This window comes from Penicillium griseofulvum (genome assembly GCF_001561935.1).
Source record: "Penicillium griseofulvum strain PG3 chromosome Unknown contig_77, whole genome shotgun sequence".
Lineage (NCBI taxonomy): Eukaryota > Fungi > Ascomycota > Eurotiomycetes > Eurotiales > Aspergillaceae > Penicillium > Penicillium griseofulvum.
Genome location: NW_024467426.1, coordinates 207,977 through 224,202, shown reverse-complemented (window position 1 = coordinate 224,202; position 16,226 = coordinate 207,977). Strand labels below are relative to the sequence as shown.

The 16,226-nt window shown below is 48.7% G+C and overlaps 6 protein-coding genes across 6 annotated transcripts; 4 read left to right on the top strand and 2 right to left on the bottom strand.

Annotated features, from left to right (window-relative positions):
• Positions 1-796: 796 nt before the first annotated feature.
• On the bottom strand, positions 797-2,403 carry PGRI_080160 (ribosome biosynthesis protein RRB1; the record flags this gene model as incomplete). The annotated part of the gene is made up of 3 exons (XM_040795730.1): positions 797-821; positions 880-2,140; positions 2,208-2,403. The coding sequence occupies 3 exons, from the start codon at positions 2,401-2,403 to the stop codon at positions 797-799; spliced, it is 1,482 nt and encodes a 493-aa protein (XP_040651295.1).
• A 558-nt stretch (positions 2,404-2,961) lies between these two features.
• On the top strand, positions 2,962-4,248 carry PGRI_080150 (Spg1/Tem1 GTP-binding protein; the record flags this gene model as incomplete). The annotated part of the gene is made up of 4 exons (XM_040795729.1): positions 2,962-3,598; positions 3,658-3,950; positions 4,001-4,075; positions 4,150-4,248. The coding sequence occupies 4 exons, from the start codon at positions 2,962-2,964 to the stop codon at positions 4,246-4,248; spliced, it is 1,104 nt and encodes a 367-aa protein (XP_040651294.1).
• A 741-nt stretch (positions 4,249-4,989) lies between these two features.
• Positions 4,990-7,203, top strand: PGRI_080140 (uncharacterized protein; the record flags this gene model as incomplete). The annotated part of the gene is made up of 1 exon (XM_040795728.1): positions 4,990-7,203. The coding sequence occupies one exon, from the start codon at positions 4,990-4,992 to the stop codon at positions 7,201-7,203; it is 2,214 nt and encodes a 737-aa protein (XP_040651293.1).
• A 388-nt stretch (positions 7,204-7,591) lies between these two features.
• Positions 7,592-8,581, top strand: PGRI_080130 (uncharacterized protein; the record flags this gene model as incomplete). The annotated part of the gene is made up of 1 exon (XM_040795727.1): positions 7,592-8,581. One exon carries the CDS (start codon positions 7,592-7,594, stop codon positions 8,579-8,581), a length of 990 nt encoding a protein of 329 aa, XP_040651292.1.
• Positions 8,582-10,630: 2,049 nt separating this feature from the next.
• Positions 10,631-13,102, top strand: PGRI_080120 (Alkaline phosphatase-like, alpha/beta/alpha; the record flags this gene model as incomplete). Its single annotated transcript, XM_040795726.1, has 2 exons — positions 10,631-12,441; positions 12,496-13,102. The coding sequence occupies 2 exons, from the start codon at positions 10,631-10,633 to the stop codon at positions 13,100-13,102; spliced, it is 2,418 nt and encodes an 805-aa protein (XP_040651291.1).
• Positions 13,103-14,069: 967 nt separating this feature from the next.
• Positions 14,070-15,801, bottom strand: PGRI_080110 (putative hexose transporter; the record flags this gene model as incomplete). The annotated part of the gene is made up of 3 exons (XM_040795725.1): positions 14,070-14,433; positions 14,491-15,119; positions 15,199-15,801. 3 exons carry the CDS (start codon positions 15,799-15,801, stop codon positions 14,070-14,072), a joined length of 1,596 nt encoding a protein of 531 aa, XP_040651290.1.
• Between the last annotated feature and the right edge of the window lie 425 nt (positions 15,802-16,226).

Below are 16,226 nucleotides of genomic sequence, written 5' to 3'. Positions count from 1 at the left end.
ACTATAATGTATCTATCTGCCCATTCTGTCTCGAATGCTGATATTTCCACGCTACAAATTAGCAGCGGGTACTCCGTGCACCACCCGCCACTAACCAGCGCAGCCCTGGATCATTGAACCGACTGGTCCCAGCCTCTCGTCGCACCCGACTCGGCCCCAGGCCAACTCACAGCACCGAAAAGCTACTGTAGGTCACGTCACATATAGTCCGCATAAATAGTATTTAATGGCGCATTGGCGATCTGGCACGGTCCATCCTCTGGCAGTGAGTAGTGACTTGGCGTAGCATATCCCTGCTAATACATTTCATCTATTTGGAGTATTGGAGTATTGGAGTATTGGGTTTTGCATAGGCGAGAATAGCGAGTTATGTCCTCGTAGTCCATATCTATCTTGTATGTTTCTGGGTAAATGGAAGTGAATCCATGTAAGGGTGTATTTTCCGCTGTACCTGCTCTGCTGATGTTTTGCATTGCAGATTTTGCCCCTCCCCCCTTAGGCCTCGGCTGGATTGGCGGAATTGTCTCAAGTTAGTTCCGCAGTTGAATTAGCCCTGGAGGTACATCAACGTCATTGGCTTGTATGGAGAGAAATTCGCGCGAAAATATGTCTATTTACTATGATATTTAAGACAAAATCCTTTTTTGTTCACCACCCTATCTGCAGGAAAGGGCCTAACTCCGAGCATAATGATGAGGAGCAAAAAATCCACAAAATTCGAATGGTATATGAGCAAGACATGGCACATGAAATTCCCGAGTCAAAAATAGTCGGAGCGTAGATACATTTTCTTCGTCTAGACACTGATAGTCTTGAAAACACTATGAAACAGAGTTTGGTTAGCTTGGTTCATAAATCATTATCAAGAATATAACATACCTGAATCCATTGCTGCCGGTAGCCATGAGCGTACCGGGCATCTGTGCCTGCCAGTGGAGTTCCTTGACAGACTCCATATAATGAACGAACAGCAGTTGCGAAGGAATATCCACCATGTTGGCCTGGCGGCTTTCTTCGTCGTCCAGCTCGACAGCCAGATCCCAGAGTGTGACAGTGTTATCGGCGGAGCCAACAGCAACCACACTGTCGTCTGAGGGGTGCCATTCGATGGTGGTGATCGGCTCTTTGTGGAAGTCGAATGATGCAACGGGGGTAGAGGTGATCTGAGCAGAAGGTGCCGCGGCATTGGGCTTCCAGTGACGCAAATCCCAGACCGCCCATTGTCCATCGTCGGCACCAGTGGCCAAAAGGTGAGCGGTCTGGTTAGACCAGCTCATAACGTTCACATCGGTGTTGGAGACCTGGACGTCCACGGCAGGCTTGCGCGACTTGGATCGCACATCCCAAACCTTAACGCTACCGTCACTGCTAGCGGATGCGAACACGTTACGCTCGTTGGGAGACCACTGCAATTCCTCAATTGAGGAAGCGTGGCCTGTGAACGGCCGGGTGTCGGTAACCCAACCGCCACCTTCGGTGCGAGTGGTGGCATAGATCAATCCGTTATTGTCACCGGTCAAGAGCTTTCCAAGAGGCTGAAGCGGGGACCAGTCCAATGCATATCCTTCGGTCTTGTGCATGCGCAGGGTGGAAAGAGGCTTAGATGCTGAAGGAGGAAGAATAGTACCAGGAACATCAAAGCTGGAAAGGTGGGCGGTAACATCGTGAATGACAACTTGCGAGTTCTCCAACCAGGTCGCGGTGAGGGTCTGCGGGGGCTTGGAGTAATCACCGGACTGTGAGGGGGTCTGGTGGGTACGGATGCGGTTTGTCGTTGAGCCAAGCGGGATCGACTTGGACTCGAGAATGGGCTCTCCCATGTCGTCGTCATCGGAGTCGCTGTCTGAATCCTCGCCTTCTCTCTCCATCTTGCTTAGGCCGCTCATCTTGAGCACCATGAGTTCGTTGTCTTTGGATTTCGATCCCTCTGCTTGTGTACCGGTAACAGCGTAGACAGTAGCGGGGAAGGTCTTGCGGTTATCACCGAGCGAATCACGCACAATATCGAAGGAAAGGCATGGCCATGGTGTGCTGAGTGTGTGAAGCATATCGTAGGTGGAGGGATCGGGCGAAAGTGTCTCTCCAGGAGCCAGTTTTGTTCGTCCAGGAATGAAAGTCTCCTTGTCAACATCCATAGCTTCTATAAAATTCAAGAAAAAGTTTAGTTTCGGTGGAAAATATTGGGATGTTCCATAACGATTGCGCACCCTTCTCTTCTTCCTCACGCTCAGCATCTGGGCGACCATCCACTCCGGCTTCTAGGATCTCATCTTCACTCTCAAATTCATCCTCGAACTCGTCTTCGAACTCCCCCGCCTCGTTCATTGTGGCATCTGCAATTGGCCGCTCACCAGCCTTGAGGGCGGCGGTATTTTCATCTGTTTCGGCACTTCTCTTGGACATTTTAAAATCCGTTAAAAAGTGTTTAATTATAAGAGTGTCGAGACCGAGGAGGGGTGCGATAAGAACTTTTTTTTTTCCGTAAATTTTGGCAACAGCGTGGGAAAGGCGCTAAACCTATCGTGGATTAGCGTCAGATCCGTGTTGCCCGCCCTCGAGCTGAAGGTACCTGAGGAGACTTGACGTTCTTATTTGCCTAGGCCTTGCTGTTTCGAAAGGAATTACATTCTTGACATTCATTTTCAGCCTGGTTCCTGCATTTGTTTGCTTTGCTTTGCCTTTTTCATCACCCCCTCAATTCGTTCTGTTTACTCAGGGACCAACCCTGTCTTGAACTCCCGAGATCAACACAGTTCCCGGCTCCTTCAATTTTCTAAAAACGATCCCTTGAGGCATACACATGCAACCTCGCTAGATCGCGCGGGAATTTCAGCCCTTTGTGATACTGGTTAGTTATCTCCCGAAATTCTCCATCCACGTCCACGGGTATATGCTGATAATCAGGACTCCTTTGACAGGTTGCATCTCTGAATTCTACACCGATACCAATATTGAAACACCATGGAGTTCCCTCGGCCTAATCTGGAGCCTCTTGCTGCCTCTGAAGTGGGAGCGCCCGGTGTTCCTGCTGTTGCGGAATCGGACCAGATAGCCCCAGAGGTTCAGGCGCAACAGGCACAGGAGCAAACACACGGACAGGGACAGGAGATTCCACCCGAGCAGCAGCCTCTCGAACGACCTGTAGGCCAACCTCTGGAGCAGCCTGCATCTGTCATGGTCAATGTCGAAGAGCCGGCTTCCGACCACACAATCAGCCGTGCTGCTATCAACAATGGCTATAACAGCGACTCGAAGGCGCATTACCACTCCCGATCGACCGATTTCCATCAATCTGCTCCCGAATATGCTGCCCAAGATACCGATCAGTCACGCCAAAACTCCTCTCCATTGCTCAGCCACCACCCCCTACCCGTTCCCAACTCCAGACCCGGATCTGGACTCTCCAGTGGCCCAGAACGTGCCTCTGGTGTTTCCCAGTTGCAGCAACCAGACTCCAGCCAGCGCCAAGCTGCCCAGGCTAACAAGAACAGTGTGGTGATTAAAGTTGGTATGGTAGGCGATGCACAGATCGGAAAGACCAGTCTGATGGTCAAATACGTTGAGGGCAGCTGGGATGAGGATTACATCCAGACATTGGGTAAGTTGGATTTATGTCAATTCATCAGCTCTGCTCCTTCTAACTAAGGACTTCTCTAGGTGTCAACTTTATGGAAAAGACAATCTCGATCCGCAACACTGAAATCACCTTCTCTATTTGGGATCTTGGTGGCCAGCGCGAGTTTGTTAATATGCTACCGCTTGTCTGCAATGACGCCGTTGCAATTCTTTTCATGTTTGATCTCACTCGCAAGAGTACATTGAACTCAATTAAGGAGTGGTACCGCCAGGGACGTGGCTTCAATAAAACAGCCATTCCCTTCCTGGTGGGCACCAAATATGATCACTTTGTGAACTTCCCCCGAGAAGATCAGGAAGAGATCTCCATTCAGGTATTTGATAATCCTCTTCTATTTTCCCGCAGCAGCTAACATATTTGCAGGCCAAGCGATTCGCTAAGGCCATGAAGGCGAGTCTGATATTTAGCAGCACCAGTCACAGCATCAATGTGCAAAAGGTATGTTGTAGTTGGGCATATCCTCTCGCTCGGCTTATTTCAAGTCTGATATAACACATGCTGACCCACTACAGATTTTCAAAATCGTTCTAGCCAAGGCATTCGATCTAAAGTGTACCATCCCCGAGATCGAGAATGTTGGCGAGCCCCTGCTCCTCTACAAGAATGTCTAAGAATTGCCTGTTTGCCCTGACGATGATGTACATTGGGACGAAGTGACGCTGCTGATGATCGACGCTGGCCCTCTACCCTCACGGCTTTAACCACTTTGTGAATTTCCCTTTCCTTTCTCCAACGATGTACTTGACCTTTCTTATGTCTGTATCCCAGCCTCGGGCTCTTCTGAACAGGTTGCTATCAGTCGGAGATCTCGAGGCTTGTTATGTTTTAACTGCTACCCTTCTCCTTGTCATTTTCTTTGCTGCATCTTCTTCCTTCATTCATCTCTGAACGTACCTAGTTCCTTTTTCTTTGTTCCAGATGAGGGCTTCACCAGCTTAAGGCGTTTAGGAGTTTGAATCGTGATATTCTGGAAATACATTCAAACCTCTTCTGCTTGCAATCTTTCATATTGTATAGGTAAACATAGTACTTGTTCTGTACATTGAAGCTCCAAATATAGATCTGGACCCATGGGTACTCCCGTATATCGCCCCAAGGCTGACCCCTCTTTAGTTGAGCCTCATGTTTTTTTTCCCTTCCATACTGGCCTTGTCCAGTTCTCAGAGGTATTTTGGGAGCGGGAATTAAATCATCAGCATTTATTCATATTTGAGATTATCCTTGTCTCAGAAGTCCGAAGCTACATCCTTTCGCCCCCACACCAAATACAAGTTACCTCAAACCCAGGCTATCGAATTTGTTTAGACACATCCTGACTTCCAAGGGTTCCTCTAAATATCGGCCCGGACACCATGGCCGAAGAACCTCAGTTGAATTCTATCCAGCAACGGATCGCCGCCCTCAACCAGTCGCAACTGGCCGGCCCACCGGGAGGCCCTGGACCATCATTCCGCCCGAACACCCAACGGAGCGCGTCAGCCAACAACCCTCCCTCATACGATGCAGTTGGCTCTGTGGTGGATCGAACATTTGTCGGAAATGAGCCCGCAGATAACAGAACTCAGAGGCCGGTCCTTGAACCGCCTTCAATGGAAACTCTCCGACCTGAATTGAAACCAAAGCCAAAAGCCCCTCCGCCATTGCCCACGCGAAGATCGGATCGTCTGCCTCCCCCTACACCGGCTCGTCCTGCGCTACCACCGCGTAGGCCGACGGATATAAAGCACAAGCCCTCCCTTGAGTCGGTCACCTCCGATGCGTCGCGTTCGACAACGTCCACAGCTACAACTGCGGGGCGAGGCACATCGACAACCTCGTTGAACTCCAATGGGAACAACCGTATCAAGGCGCCTGCATGGGGCGAGGCAGAACTTCCTACGCTACCTCCCCGCCGACCGAAGGAGCAAGTTAGTTTGGAACCGCCCCCGCGGCCTACAATAAGTAGTAAGAGGAGCTTTGGGAGCTTGTCTGCCAGATTGACCTCCAAGATATCGCTACCGGGGTCCAAACCGCCTGTTCCCCCTGTTCCAAGTCAGCCTGCACGGCCGACTCAACCTCCTCGTCCTACGCAGCCTCCACGACCTACATCATCCCCGCATCCCAGCGAACCACCCCCACGATATGAGGCCGAGGAGGAACCCCCAGCGCCTCGACTGCCACCACGCCGGCCATCCGCAGTGAATGCAGAGACAAATGGAACGAGTAATGGCTTGAGTGTCAATCTACCGATTCGCAAGACATTACCTCCTCCGCCAACGGCTGCGCAAATCAAGGATGCTAGACAGTTCGGTTTTGGTAACAAAAGTCCAACTATCCCACCCAAACCCGGCAAATCTGCTTCGAATGGAACACCCCCACCGATTCCGCGTGGCTCTCGTCCGGATATATCAAAAATTATGGCTACAAAGCCACGTTTTTATGGGTCAACCGTCTCTCCAAGCCCTCCACATCCCACGTCAGACACAGAATGCTTAGTATGCCGGGATTTCTCGGGCCCTGATAACCATGCAGCCAGGTATCCTCGTGCATCACTTCCCACACAGGATATGGCGTGGCTAGCCAATGAATTGACCGCACCGTTCCCATCTATGACGGACAAGGCACGCGCGATATTTACCTGGTTACATCATAACATTTTCTACGATACCTATTCCTTCTTTAACAACTGCGTGAAACCCTCAACACCAGCTAGTACTCTGGCATCTGGAATGGCAGTCTGCGAAGGCTACGCAGGACTATTTGCAGCATTAGCCACCCACGCCGGTCTAGAGGCAGTAGTAGTCGGCGGCCACGGCAAAGGCTTCGGACACCACGCTCTTGCCCCAGGTGCCCCTGTGCCCCCATACGAAGGCAACCATGCCTGGAACGCCGTCAAGATCGACGGAGGCCGATGGAAATTAATCGACTCCTGCTGGGGCGCTGGGGCAATAGAAGGCGAGGGACAGCCATACAAGCAGCGCTTCGAACCGGAAATGTTCTCGATGCCAAACGAAGAGTTCGGTCTAAAGCACTTCCCAGAAAACAAACGCCAGTTCTTCCGCGAGGACGGACGCCCCGATCTAACCTGGGAAGACTACATCCTCACAGACCCGGAACGACCAAACGGCGTCGAAGGCCTAAAAGTCTACAGCGATGCCGACAAGCGCTCTATCGGCCGCAAGACTTTCCACCCACAAGGCCTACATATCTCCATCAGCACCCCTGGCGCAATGCGCTTCCAGTTCGGTCTCCTCTGTCCGCACTGGACTCTGTCTCGCCACAGCCATATCCAGCATGCGGGCTTGTTCCTGCTTATGATCCATGGTGTGGACGGACGCGAGGATGACAGACTCCCTTTCACACATGTATCAGGCTCCGGGCCCGCTGGTGGTGGCGAGTTCTGGTATGTAGATGTCCCCAGTGCGCGTATGCTCGGTGCGCCTGGTCAGAAGCTGCAATTGGCTGTGTTGACTAAGTTTGGGGATCGGGAGGATGCTAGTGGTGTTACAGCGGAGGAGTTCCGGGAGAAGGTTGGCCGGGTTGGTATGGCTTGGGCTTATGTCGCTGAGTGGGAGCTGGTTAGGTAGGCTTTCACTGAGTTGGCTTCCTGCCCATCTGCGCCAAGCTTTAATATTAATATTGGGGTTGTTGTTTTGCTTGGACCTTGTTCGCAGGGTGTGCATATACTGCCAGGTATATCATGTTAATCAATTATACCACTTGCTTGTTGTCTCTTTAGGTAACCTTGAAGAATCATTATTGTTCAATCTAGCAAATAGCAGGGTACATAATCTATACCCTGCTTCTGACAAATAAGCTGCTCAAGCAAACAATAGGATATAAGATGATCCGACAAGACTGATTGTAAAACAGCAAATATCTGGTAGAGTGATAAATAGGCATTTGCCATTAGATATTTCCTTCCATCTTCCGACTTCCCCAACATTTACGAACCATTCCGGTCTCTGATCAACAATGCCTTCATTCATGGATCTCCCAATGGAGATCCGAGCCATGATCTTGGAGAAAGTAATCAATGGCCATCGCACCCCACCCATATCTCCATCCACTTCGAATATGACGGACGTTGAAGACATGAAATACCGCGCCACTATAATAAGTCTCCGCCCATATCACGAACAACGTGATACACATAGCCCATCAAACAGCCTCCCTCTCCTCTTGACAAGTCGTCAAGTGTCGATGGAAACGCAATCGATCCTCAATCGAATGAAAATCACCTACGTGCTTGATATCTCAGTTCTGGATGATCAGTTTCTGTTTTCGACTTGGATCTCCGTCCCACGACTGACGATTCGCCTATCTACGCTACACGTAAATGTACGACTTTTCGGACGCATCCTCACAGCCGAAGAGGGAGATAGGCAAATGGGCTGTGGTGGTCGCCAAGGGTTCCATTGGTGTTTTTACGCCTTGCTAGAACGATTCTTAGCATATGGACCAGTGAGCCCGCGGAAACCCCACATCGACAATTACCGCATCTCCTCCTACGAATGCCGTGACATATCTGTTGAGAACCTCGTCCTCAATTTTCAGTCGGCTGAGACGGAGCTACCATACCCTCCTGACGACATCATGGATTACAATGGATGGTGCGGTAAACACAGTGGCTCGTTTAGGAAGAATCCGGGGATTGACGAGGCGTTGTCATACAAAACACGTCCAGAGTGGCTTTTGTGGTATTTAAGAAGCTGGTTGAAGCAAATCACTACAGCCTACCGTGGTGCAAGTTATGGAAAACAGATCCATGAGAGAATTGGTACCATCACCATGTTAGTGGATGGAAGGCTGGATACTACCATTGATCTTGCGGATACATTGGCCAAATTGTACCTTACAGGCGCCCCATCGGAAAGTGAGTTGGAGTGGAAGAAAAAGACAATCCTAAGAAGGGAGGCTCGGGGGTTCCCTGTTGTACGGCCAAGCGACCCAGAGAGGGAGTGATTGGTTCTGGTTTAGATAGGTGAGATACTGTATCTCGATGCTGATAGAAGAGAATTGAACAATATTGCAAATGTGATCACCGTGCAATCGAAACGAAAAGATGGTCTCAATAAATCATTAGCACAATGTCAAAACTTGGTCGAGCAAGGTAGAAAGGAGATGATATATGCCTGCAAGTTCATAGTCTATTGAAGAGCTCAGCAGATACCGAAGACAAAGGGGCGATATTGGTAACTAGACACATATCTCTGCATCAGACACCATTTAAAGAGAATACCTTTTCAATATGATTACTCACTTCTCTTCCTTCGTATATATACAGCGGTAATATGCTTACGGTTTGATTCATATTAATGTTCGTAAATTTCGGAAAGCGCCAGAGCTCCTACATGGAACGCCTCACAACGTATTTTTCGTAGCTTCAAAGAGGAGACAGTTCTCTAAACTGAGCTTGTTCAGTGGACTAGGCCCCCTTTATCAAATAGGCTAGACACTTCCATTGGGGTCGCCTAATCTTGATTTGCTATGAATATATTTGCAACAATTCTCGAGAGACACCAAGACATGCAAATGATCTAGCCGATTGGACATGATTCCGTTCCACGTCTTTGTGAGCTGTCTTAAGTAGGCATATTATTTAGATACTCTCTGTGTATCCCCAGTGATTTCAATGTTTGAGAATGAGGCTTAAATAGTACCCCGTGTTTGTGAGTACTAATTATAATTTATGCCGATCAATATATTGCGGTTTGCCACAAGGCTGAAAGGGAAACCCCATCTAGGTTCATTTGGGAAAAAAAATATATAGAAAAACAACTTGCTTGAAACATATGCGGAGTACTCCCGTGCCATGGAGAGCTGTCTTTAAAAGTGACTGATCCAGCCCCTTAGAGCCTGAATGTAGCCCCTATAATATAACCGAGTAGAGTCGCTCTCGGACAACATACAGCATGAACGCCTTAGATGAACGCCTCACACATAACAAATCTTGGCTTTCCCTTTCGGTCCTAGTGCTCACCTCACCCCTGAATTCACTTGAGATAATATGCATGCTACTTGGTTCAGCACTTGCGCAAATAAAGCATACGTGTTCATTTTTACATGTATTTTTCTGGCCTTACCAAATGTAGGAAAGAATTGAGAATTTAATCTCCTATAACGGTGCCAAGACCCGATGTTAGTGGGCCTAGATAAAAATGTCCTAAAGCGGTTACGGGTAATGCATGCCAAGGAGGTAGAAGCACATAGAGTCTAGTTCGTAGGAAGAGATGGTGAAACCGGTAGTTGATCGGGAGTAGTATATCAGTGCATATGCCTGTACTCCGTACAGAGTAGTTAGGAGTAAAATCCTTAAAGGATGTATGTAGAGTAAATAACATTTTGTTTTGTTTGTCTTGTTTGGTCAATTTGACACATTTACATTTTTTTCCCGTAAGGGGAAATTCTGCACGTGTACAATTTCAAGGTTATCAGCCCCCGGAGCCTTGCCCGAGAGAAAAGCAGAACTCCACGAACCCGTAAGATTATGCCCCGCTTATTAGACCCCTGGATTTTCTATTTTCCACTTTAAGTTATAATCTTTCACTCATCTCAGCTTCCCACCCCCAATTTGTCTTTCTTTCAGGGGATGTTGTTGGCATCATGAAATCTTCATTGCAAGATGTCTCGTTTCGTACGAGACTGGAGGAATCAGCCCTCTTCATGCTGAATGTAGCCAGGACGCCTCAGCTCTATCTCGATCTCTACCTTGATCGTGTCCGCACATATTTCTTCTCTATAATTTTTATTTCCCTTATACTCTCCAAATGCTTCCATATCAGCGTTCATCTCACAGCCCTAGAGGTTCCATCTCTCTTCCCTTGGGGCCCCACATTCTTTTTGGTGGATATTCTACTCATTCTGGTCGCGTGCTGCCTGACCCGTTCATTTGAATCCCGGATCTGTCGCAATGTAGCCGCCATTGTCGCTCTTTTCTTCAGGTGAGCTATCGTCCGAATTCATAGAGGAACAGCAAATCGCTAACCACACCCCAGTCTATGTATCTCAACGATGGCCTCCGCCAACATCTCGTATTATGTCCATACAGGCGCGGAGATTCCCTGGGGAAACTCGGAAAGCTCTCAGGACACTCCCACCGCTGCCCAGACAATTCTGTCCGCATTCACTGTCGCTATCCTCGTTGACCTCTTTATTATGATCGGTTCATACTTCGCTACCCCGTATCTATTCCAAGCTACCGAATCTTTCTTGGAGATCTGGGTTTCGCTTTTGTTCTCCCCTCTCCGCCGGTATCTTCGACGCAGAAAGACCCCGTTGGATCCAGAGACCTATCAGCAGATTGAAATCGAAGACTATGACGAGAATCACAACGACAGCGACTCCGTATCGCAACTGGAAACACCCCAAGATCCACCTGAGCAGAAGAAGAAGCGATCATTGCTGAAGCGCGTTATCGTCATCGCCTGCGGTTTGATCATAGTTTTGCTCAGTTTCGTTCGTCCACACAATACGGATTACAGTTATCTCTCTGAGTCCCTTCCTCTGGCGCCGTTCAGCAACCTCGAATATTCGCCCGCTCACGAACGTCCTGGAAGTGCTGCTCCCGAGACTGCTCCTCAAACTCCTCCACCTCCCCCACCTCCTCCACCTCCCCCTCAATATCCCCCTCAGAGTCCTCCCCAAAGCGTCCCAACAAACGTTGCAGGAGGTGCCCCATCAATTCCCATCTCGGCACCTGCTAATTTCAGCTGGCTGGAAAACCGCACTGCTCTGGACTCTTTCCCCATGTTTGACTGGTTACCTGCGTACAATTCGTCCGATGGTCTTCCGGATTGGTCTCCTTTCCGTGTGAATAGACACAACCAGGATGACTATGTGTATGAACACTACAACCCACTGAAAGATCCTCTGCACTTCCCAAACCTCCAGAATGACATTTTGGAGCCTTTGCGTGAAGTTCTCCACAACGGAAGTGTCAAGATTAAGCATGTCATTCTCATCAAGTTGGAGAGCACTCGGCAGGACGTGTGGCCCTTCCGCAATACCTCCTATATCATGAAACACATCAATGACTCTTACCCCAAGGGCATCCCCGGGGATGTTATGGATAGACTCTCTAAGCTCACCCCTACCGCCGAACGTTTAACCGGACATGAGACCGGATTCAGTGGGGATAGGCCGAAGCCCTATGGTGGCTTCAGTGCAAGAAACGCTTACACGTCTGGAACCTACACCCTGAAGAGTCTCACGGCCACTATATGCGGTGTGAATCCTATGGCGGTCGAGGCCAACCTTGAGTACCTGCACGATATTTACCAGCCCTGCTTACCTCACATTTTCGAGGCACTAAACCATCAGCCGAAAATCACTAGTGAGGCAACTACCAATCAGACAGATGAGTGGTCTTCCTGGCCGTGGTTCACTATGTGGATGCAGACACACTCCGACGCCTGGGATAAGCACTTCTTGCTTTCTCCTGCTCTGGGATACCAACAGGTCATGGCAAAGAGAACAATCGATGCGGAAGGCCGTAAATATATCCCCAAGGAGACAGAAGAGGAGGACGAACATGGCCATGAGGATAAACTACTGAAAAATTACCTCCGGGATGTCATTGAAGATGCGAAGAAGAACAACACCCGCCTCTTCCTTAGCCACCTAACACATCAAACACATACTCCTTATTATCTTCCTGGTGATTATAAGGAGATGCTGGGCGATCGGTCGAATGAACAGAGGGACAGGTTGAACCGATACCTCAATGCCGTCCATTACGAGGATGAGTCGATCGACCAGATCCTACAGCTTCTCGAAGATACCGGCATTGCCGATGAAACCCTTCTTGTGATGACTGGTGACCAGTAAGTTTTACCTATATCCTGCAACCCTTCTAGCATCCTCTAATTCGTTTCTAGCGGTCTATCACTTCCAAACGACGGTGGCATCACAGCCTGGCACTCCCCTCACGTCGGAAATTTCCACGTGCCTCTATTCTTCTCCCACCCCAAAATGCCACAGATCGATCTCGGCGACGCTGCTATCCTCTCCACCCAAATTCTACCCACGATCCTCGATCTTCTCATCGAAACCAAATCCATCGATGCACAGGGAGCCAAGATCCTCGGTGATCTCCTCCCAATGTACGAGGGCCAGTCGATGATCCGCACACTCATCCCTGAGAAGGACGGCAAGCACGAATGGCAATTCTCAACAATGAACCCCGGAGGAACATGGTTCACCGTGCGGTCGGCCTCAAAGTCCTACCGTTTAATCGTTCCCCTCAAAGCCGACGGCAAGTGGCGATTCACCGATGTCGGCGCCGATCCATTCGAACTCAATCCTTTGGAAGATCACCAGCTCATGTTCCTGAGCGATGCCGTTCAGAAGAACCATGGACCTGAGGCTGTGAAATGGCTCGCAGAGGCGGCCCATGTCGCTCACTGGTGGGTTAAGGAAAACCATCGCCGCTGGAAGTTTGATCCTAAAAACCCCAACAATGACCCCCCGAAAGATGACGCTTGAGGTTGTGTCGGAAGTGGATTAATGTGCCTCTTGGATAGCCTGCTAGGCTGTCCACGGGCTACCCATTCCTTAACTGTATTTATGCATTACTCATTCCCTAATTGTATTTATGTATGTCAATGTAAATATGAAATTATTCTGACTTTCAAATTCATTTGGTTGCTGTGTGGTCGTTTCCTGTTATATATTTCAACTTGTATATGATTAGCCTGCTATACTGGGACGTTGTTAGGAGTCCCGTTGGCTAGGCAGTAGTCCACAACAAACCAGAAATCTAGATCACACTCAGAGACTCAGTGCTCAGCAAAAAGCGACAAGATCCGAGCACTGATACAGAAAGAGAAAAGAAGTGACAGAGGAAATGAGTACATGTATATGCAAGCTATATAATGAAAGAGGGTGTGAACACCCTTCATGTATTCCGTGGGATCTGTTAGTGACTACCGAGTCCGAAAGCTCAGTCACGACTTGTCAAGACTCGCACGAGAACTCCCCGTTTGATTTGGGTGCGGACCTGAGAAGACATCAACAATTCCAAGGTTGGTAATGCTGACATCTTTTCCGGTTTATAGGAAAGGCACGGTCCTCTACGCTGTCTCAGGTGGGCTACGGAGAGTACAGTCGAGAGGATTGGGGAGAGGAAGAAGAGAAGTGGGAGAAAGGTGGGAGGAATCCTTTTATAGTCTCACGTACCTTCCTAAAATGGATGGGTCCTTTGCTCTTGCCATTTTTATTCTCGGGGTTAATTTGGCAGGTGACCATATGGAACCCTATGAGTTCATGTGAATGTATTATCATAAGTATTTGTCTCTTTACATAAGAAAAATTAAGGGCTCTATGATTCAGAGGATCAATATGGAGTTGGAAGAGTCGTTGTCGTAGATATCGTCGGTTTTCTTGGAGGTTATGTTTCAATCCGGTTGGATATTGTGATAGAGACTGGGTTCAATTAACAGATTATAGAACTCTACTCCTTCACTTCAACATGGATGACAGCTGACTTGCCCCCTGCATCCCTTGCCTGCTCCTTCATATCCGCGACAGCCATTTCACCAAGATCAACTGCATCATCACCATCGAAGTACTTCGCAATTTCCTCCATAGGAGTGTAACGTGTTTCGATGAGGAAGCTGTAGATGACCCACACCTCCATTGCCAGGAAAACGCAGTATACAATGTAATATTTCCAAGCAATTGCATCGAGGGCAATGGCATTGATGTACTGGTTAAAGAACAGTGCCGCAGTGACACAGAAGTTCAACCAAGTGAAACCCTTGGCACGAAGACCGTAGGGGAGAATCTCAGTTGAGTAGGTAGCCATCAGACCAGATCTAAGTATCCAATTGTTAGCAAAAATGGAACCAAAACCCACAGTTTCTAGTACTTACTTGATATCGTAGAAGAAACCGTATAAGACAGTCAGGACCACAAAGATATATCCCAAGGCACTATTTGGCGCAATCTCATACCGAGCCGAAACGATGGTCCAGGCGTTGAAGACCACGAACGTGCCAACTGTTGAAACCATGTAGATAGGACGTCTTCCCAGTTTATCAATGAAGAATGCGAGGAGGAAGTTCATAATCAGGGCTTCACTCTTGATACCCGCATTGATTCCGAGCTGGGTGGAAGCTTTCGTGATACCAACGCTGTCCATGACCTGCTTGAGATAGTAGGAGATCAAACCATTGCCACTCCACTGACTGAAGAGACCCAGGGCTGTGATCAGACCAATTCTCTTCCGGTTTCCTTTAGTTTTGAAGAAATCAGCCCAACCAGTTTGGTTAATCTCCATGTCAAGATTGATGGCAGCCTTGATTTCGGCGAACTCCAGATGCACGAATTCGTCGTTCTCGTCTCCCTCGCCGTGGTATTTGACAAGAACCTTCATAGCCTCGTCATATCGACCCTTGCTCATTAGCCAACGAGGGCTCTCTGGCATCAGCCAAATACCAGATACAATAATGACTGTGCAAATTGCCTGCAGCAGGCTTGGGAGTCTCCAGGACCAATCGCTCTAATACAGAAAAAGTGTCAGTCAAGGGATGTATCCCATATTAACCATTGAATCTACAGCGGAGGTGTGTGATACATACCTGAATCTTCAAAGTTCCCAAGGTCACCCAGCTAGCGATGAACGCACCAGAGTGATAAGAAGCACCACTTAGCGTGACGAGGACAGCACGATCTTGGGGATGTGCTATCTCAGCGATCAAGAGGGGTGCACTCCCGAGAACGATACAGTCACCAAATCCAATGAGCAGACGGGCAGCGATGAACATGCCAAAACCAGTCGCGCCGGACTGCAGGCCCACGGCAAGCAGCATGATCAAGCATCCAACGAAACATCCCAGCCTACGGCCGAAGGCATCGATCATATAAGGCACGATGAACAAACCGATCAGTGAGCCAAGACTCATGGACGCATTGAAAAGACCGAGGAGGGCACCGTGTGGATGATCGAAGTATTCCTGCCAGTAGCTGAGAGTCTGAAGACCGTTCATCATGGAGCCGTCGAATCCGTTCGCAGTGTTGGTCATAATAAGGATGACGATGTAGATATATAGGGTTCGCATGTTCTTTCTTTTCCACCAGGGAACGCGCTTGAACTCCTGGTGAGCGAAGAAGAAGTGGCCATCGGCAGGTTTAACGGGCAACACCCGTTGAGTCGGCTTCGGGGGTCGGAATCGTAATCCCATGGCTGCGAAGCTTGACTTTTTTTGAAGGGGAGAAAGATATAGTCTAATTCAGACTGATAGAACAAGATGATAGCAGCCAATTGAGAATCTAGTATGGCGGGAAACTACTTTATAATGTACAACTGACTTGGCGACATGGATATGATCTCTCGGCTATTGTTACGACAAGCTACTGCCGTGTTAGCAGCAAGTAAGGGTTATATCTCTATTTTACCGGAATGTGGCGTTAGATTGTACTTTTGAAGCTCATACCTCTAATTTACCTCGAACCCCACACTTTTCCATTTGCCCCATGGGGATATGGATATGTTGGTGAGTGGGGTTCGGTTGTCCATCCGAGGAGGCTCATCAACTACTTTGGTAGCCAGACTATAGGCGCTATACTGTATTCCCGGACTACCATAACCTTAGATTCTACGGCTAAA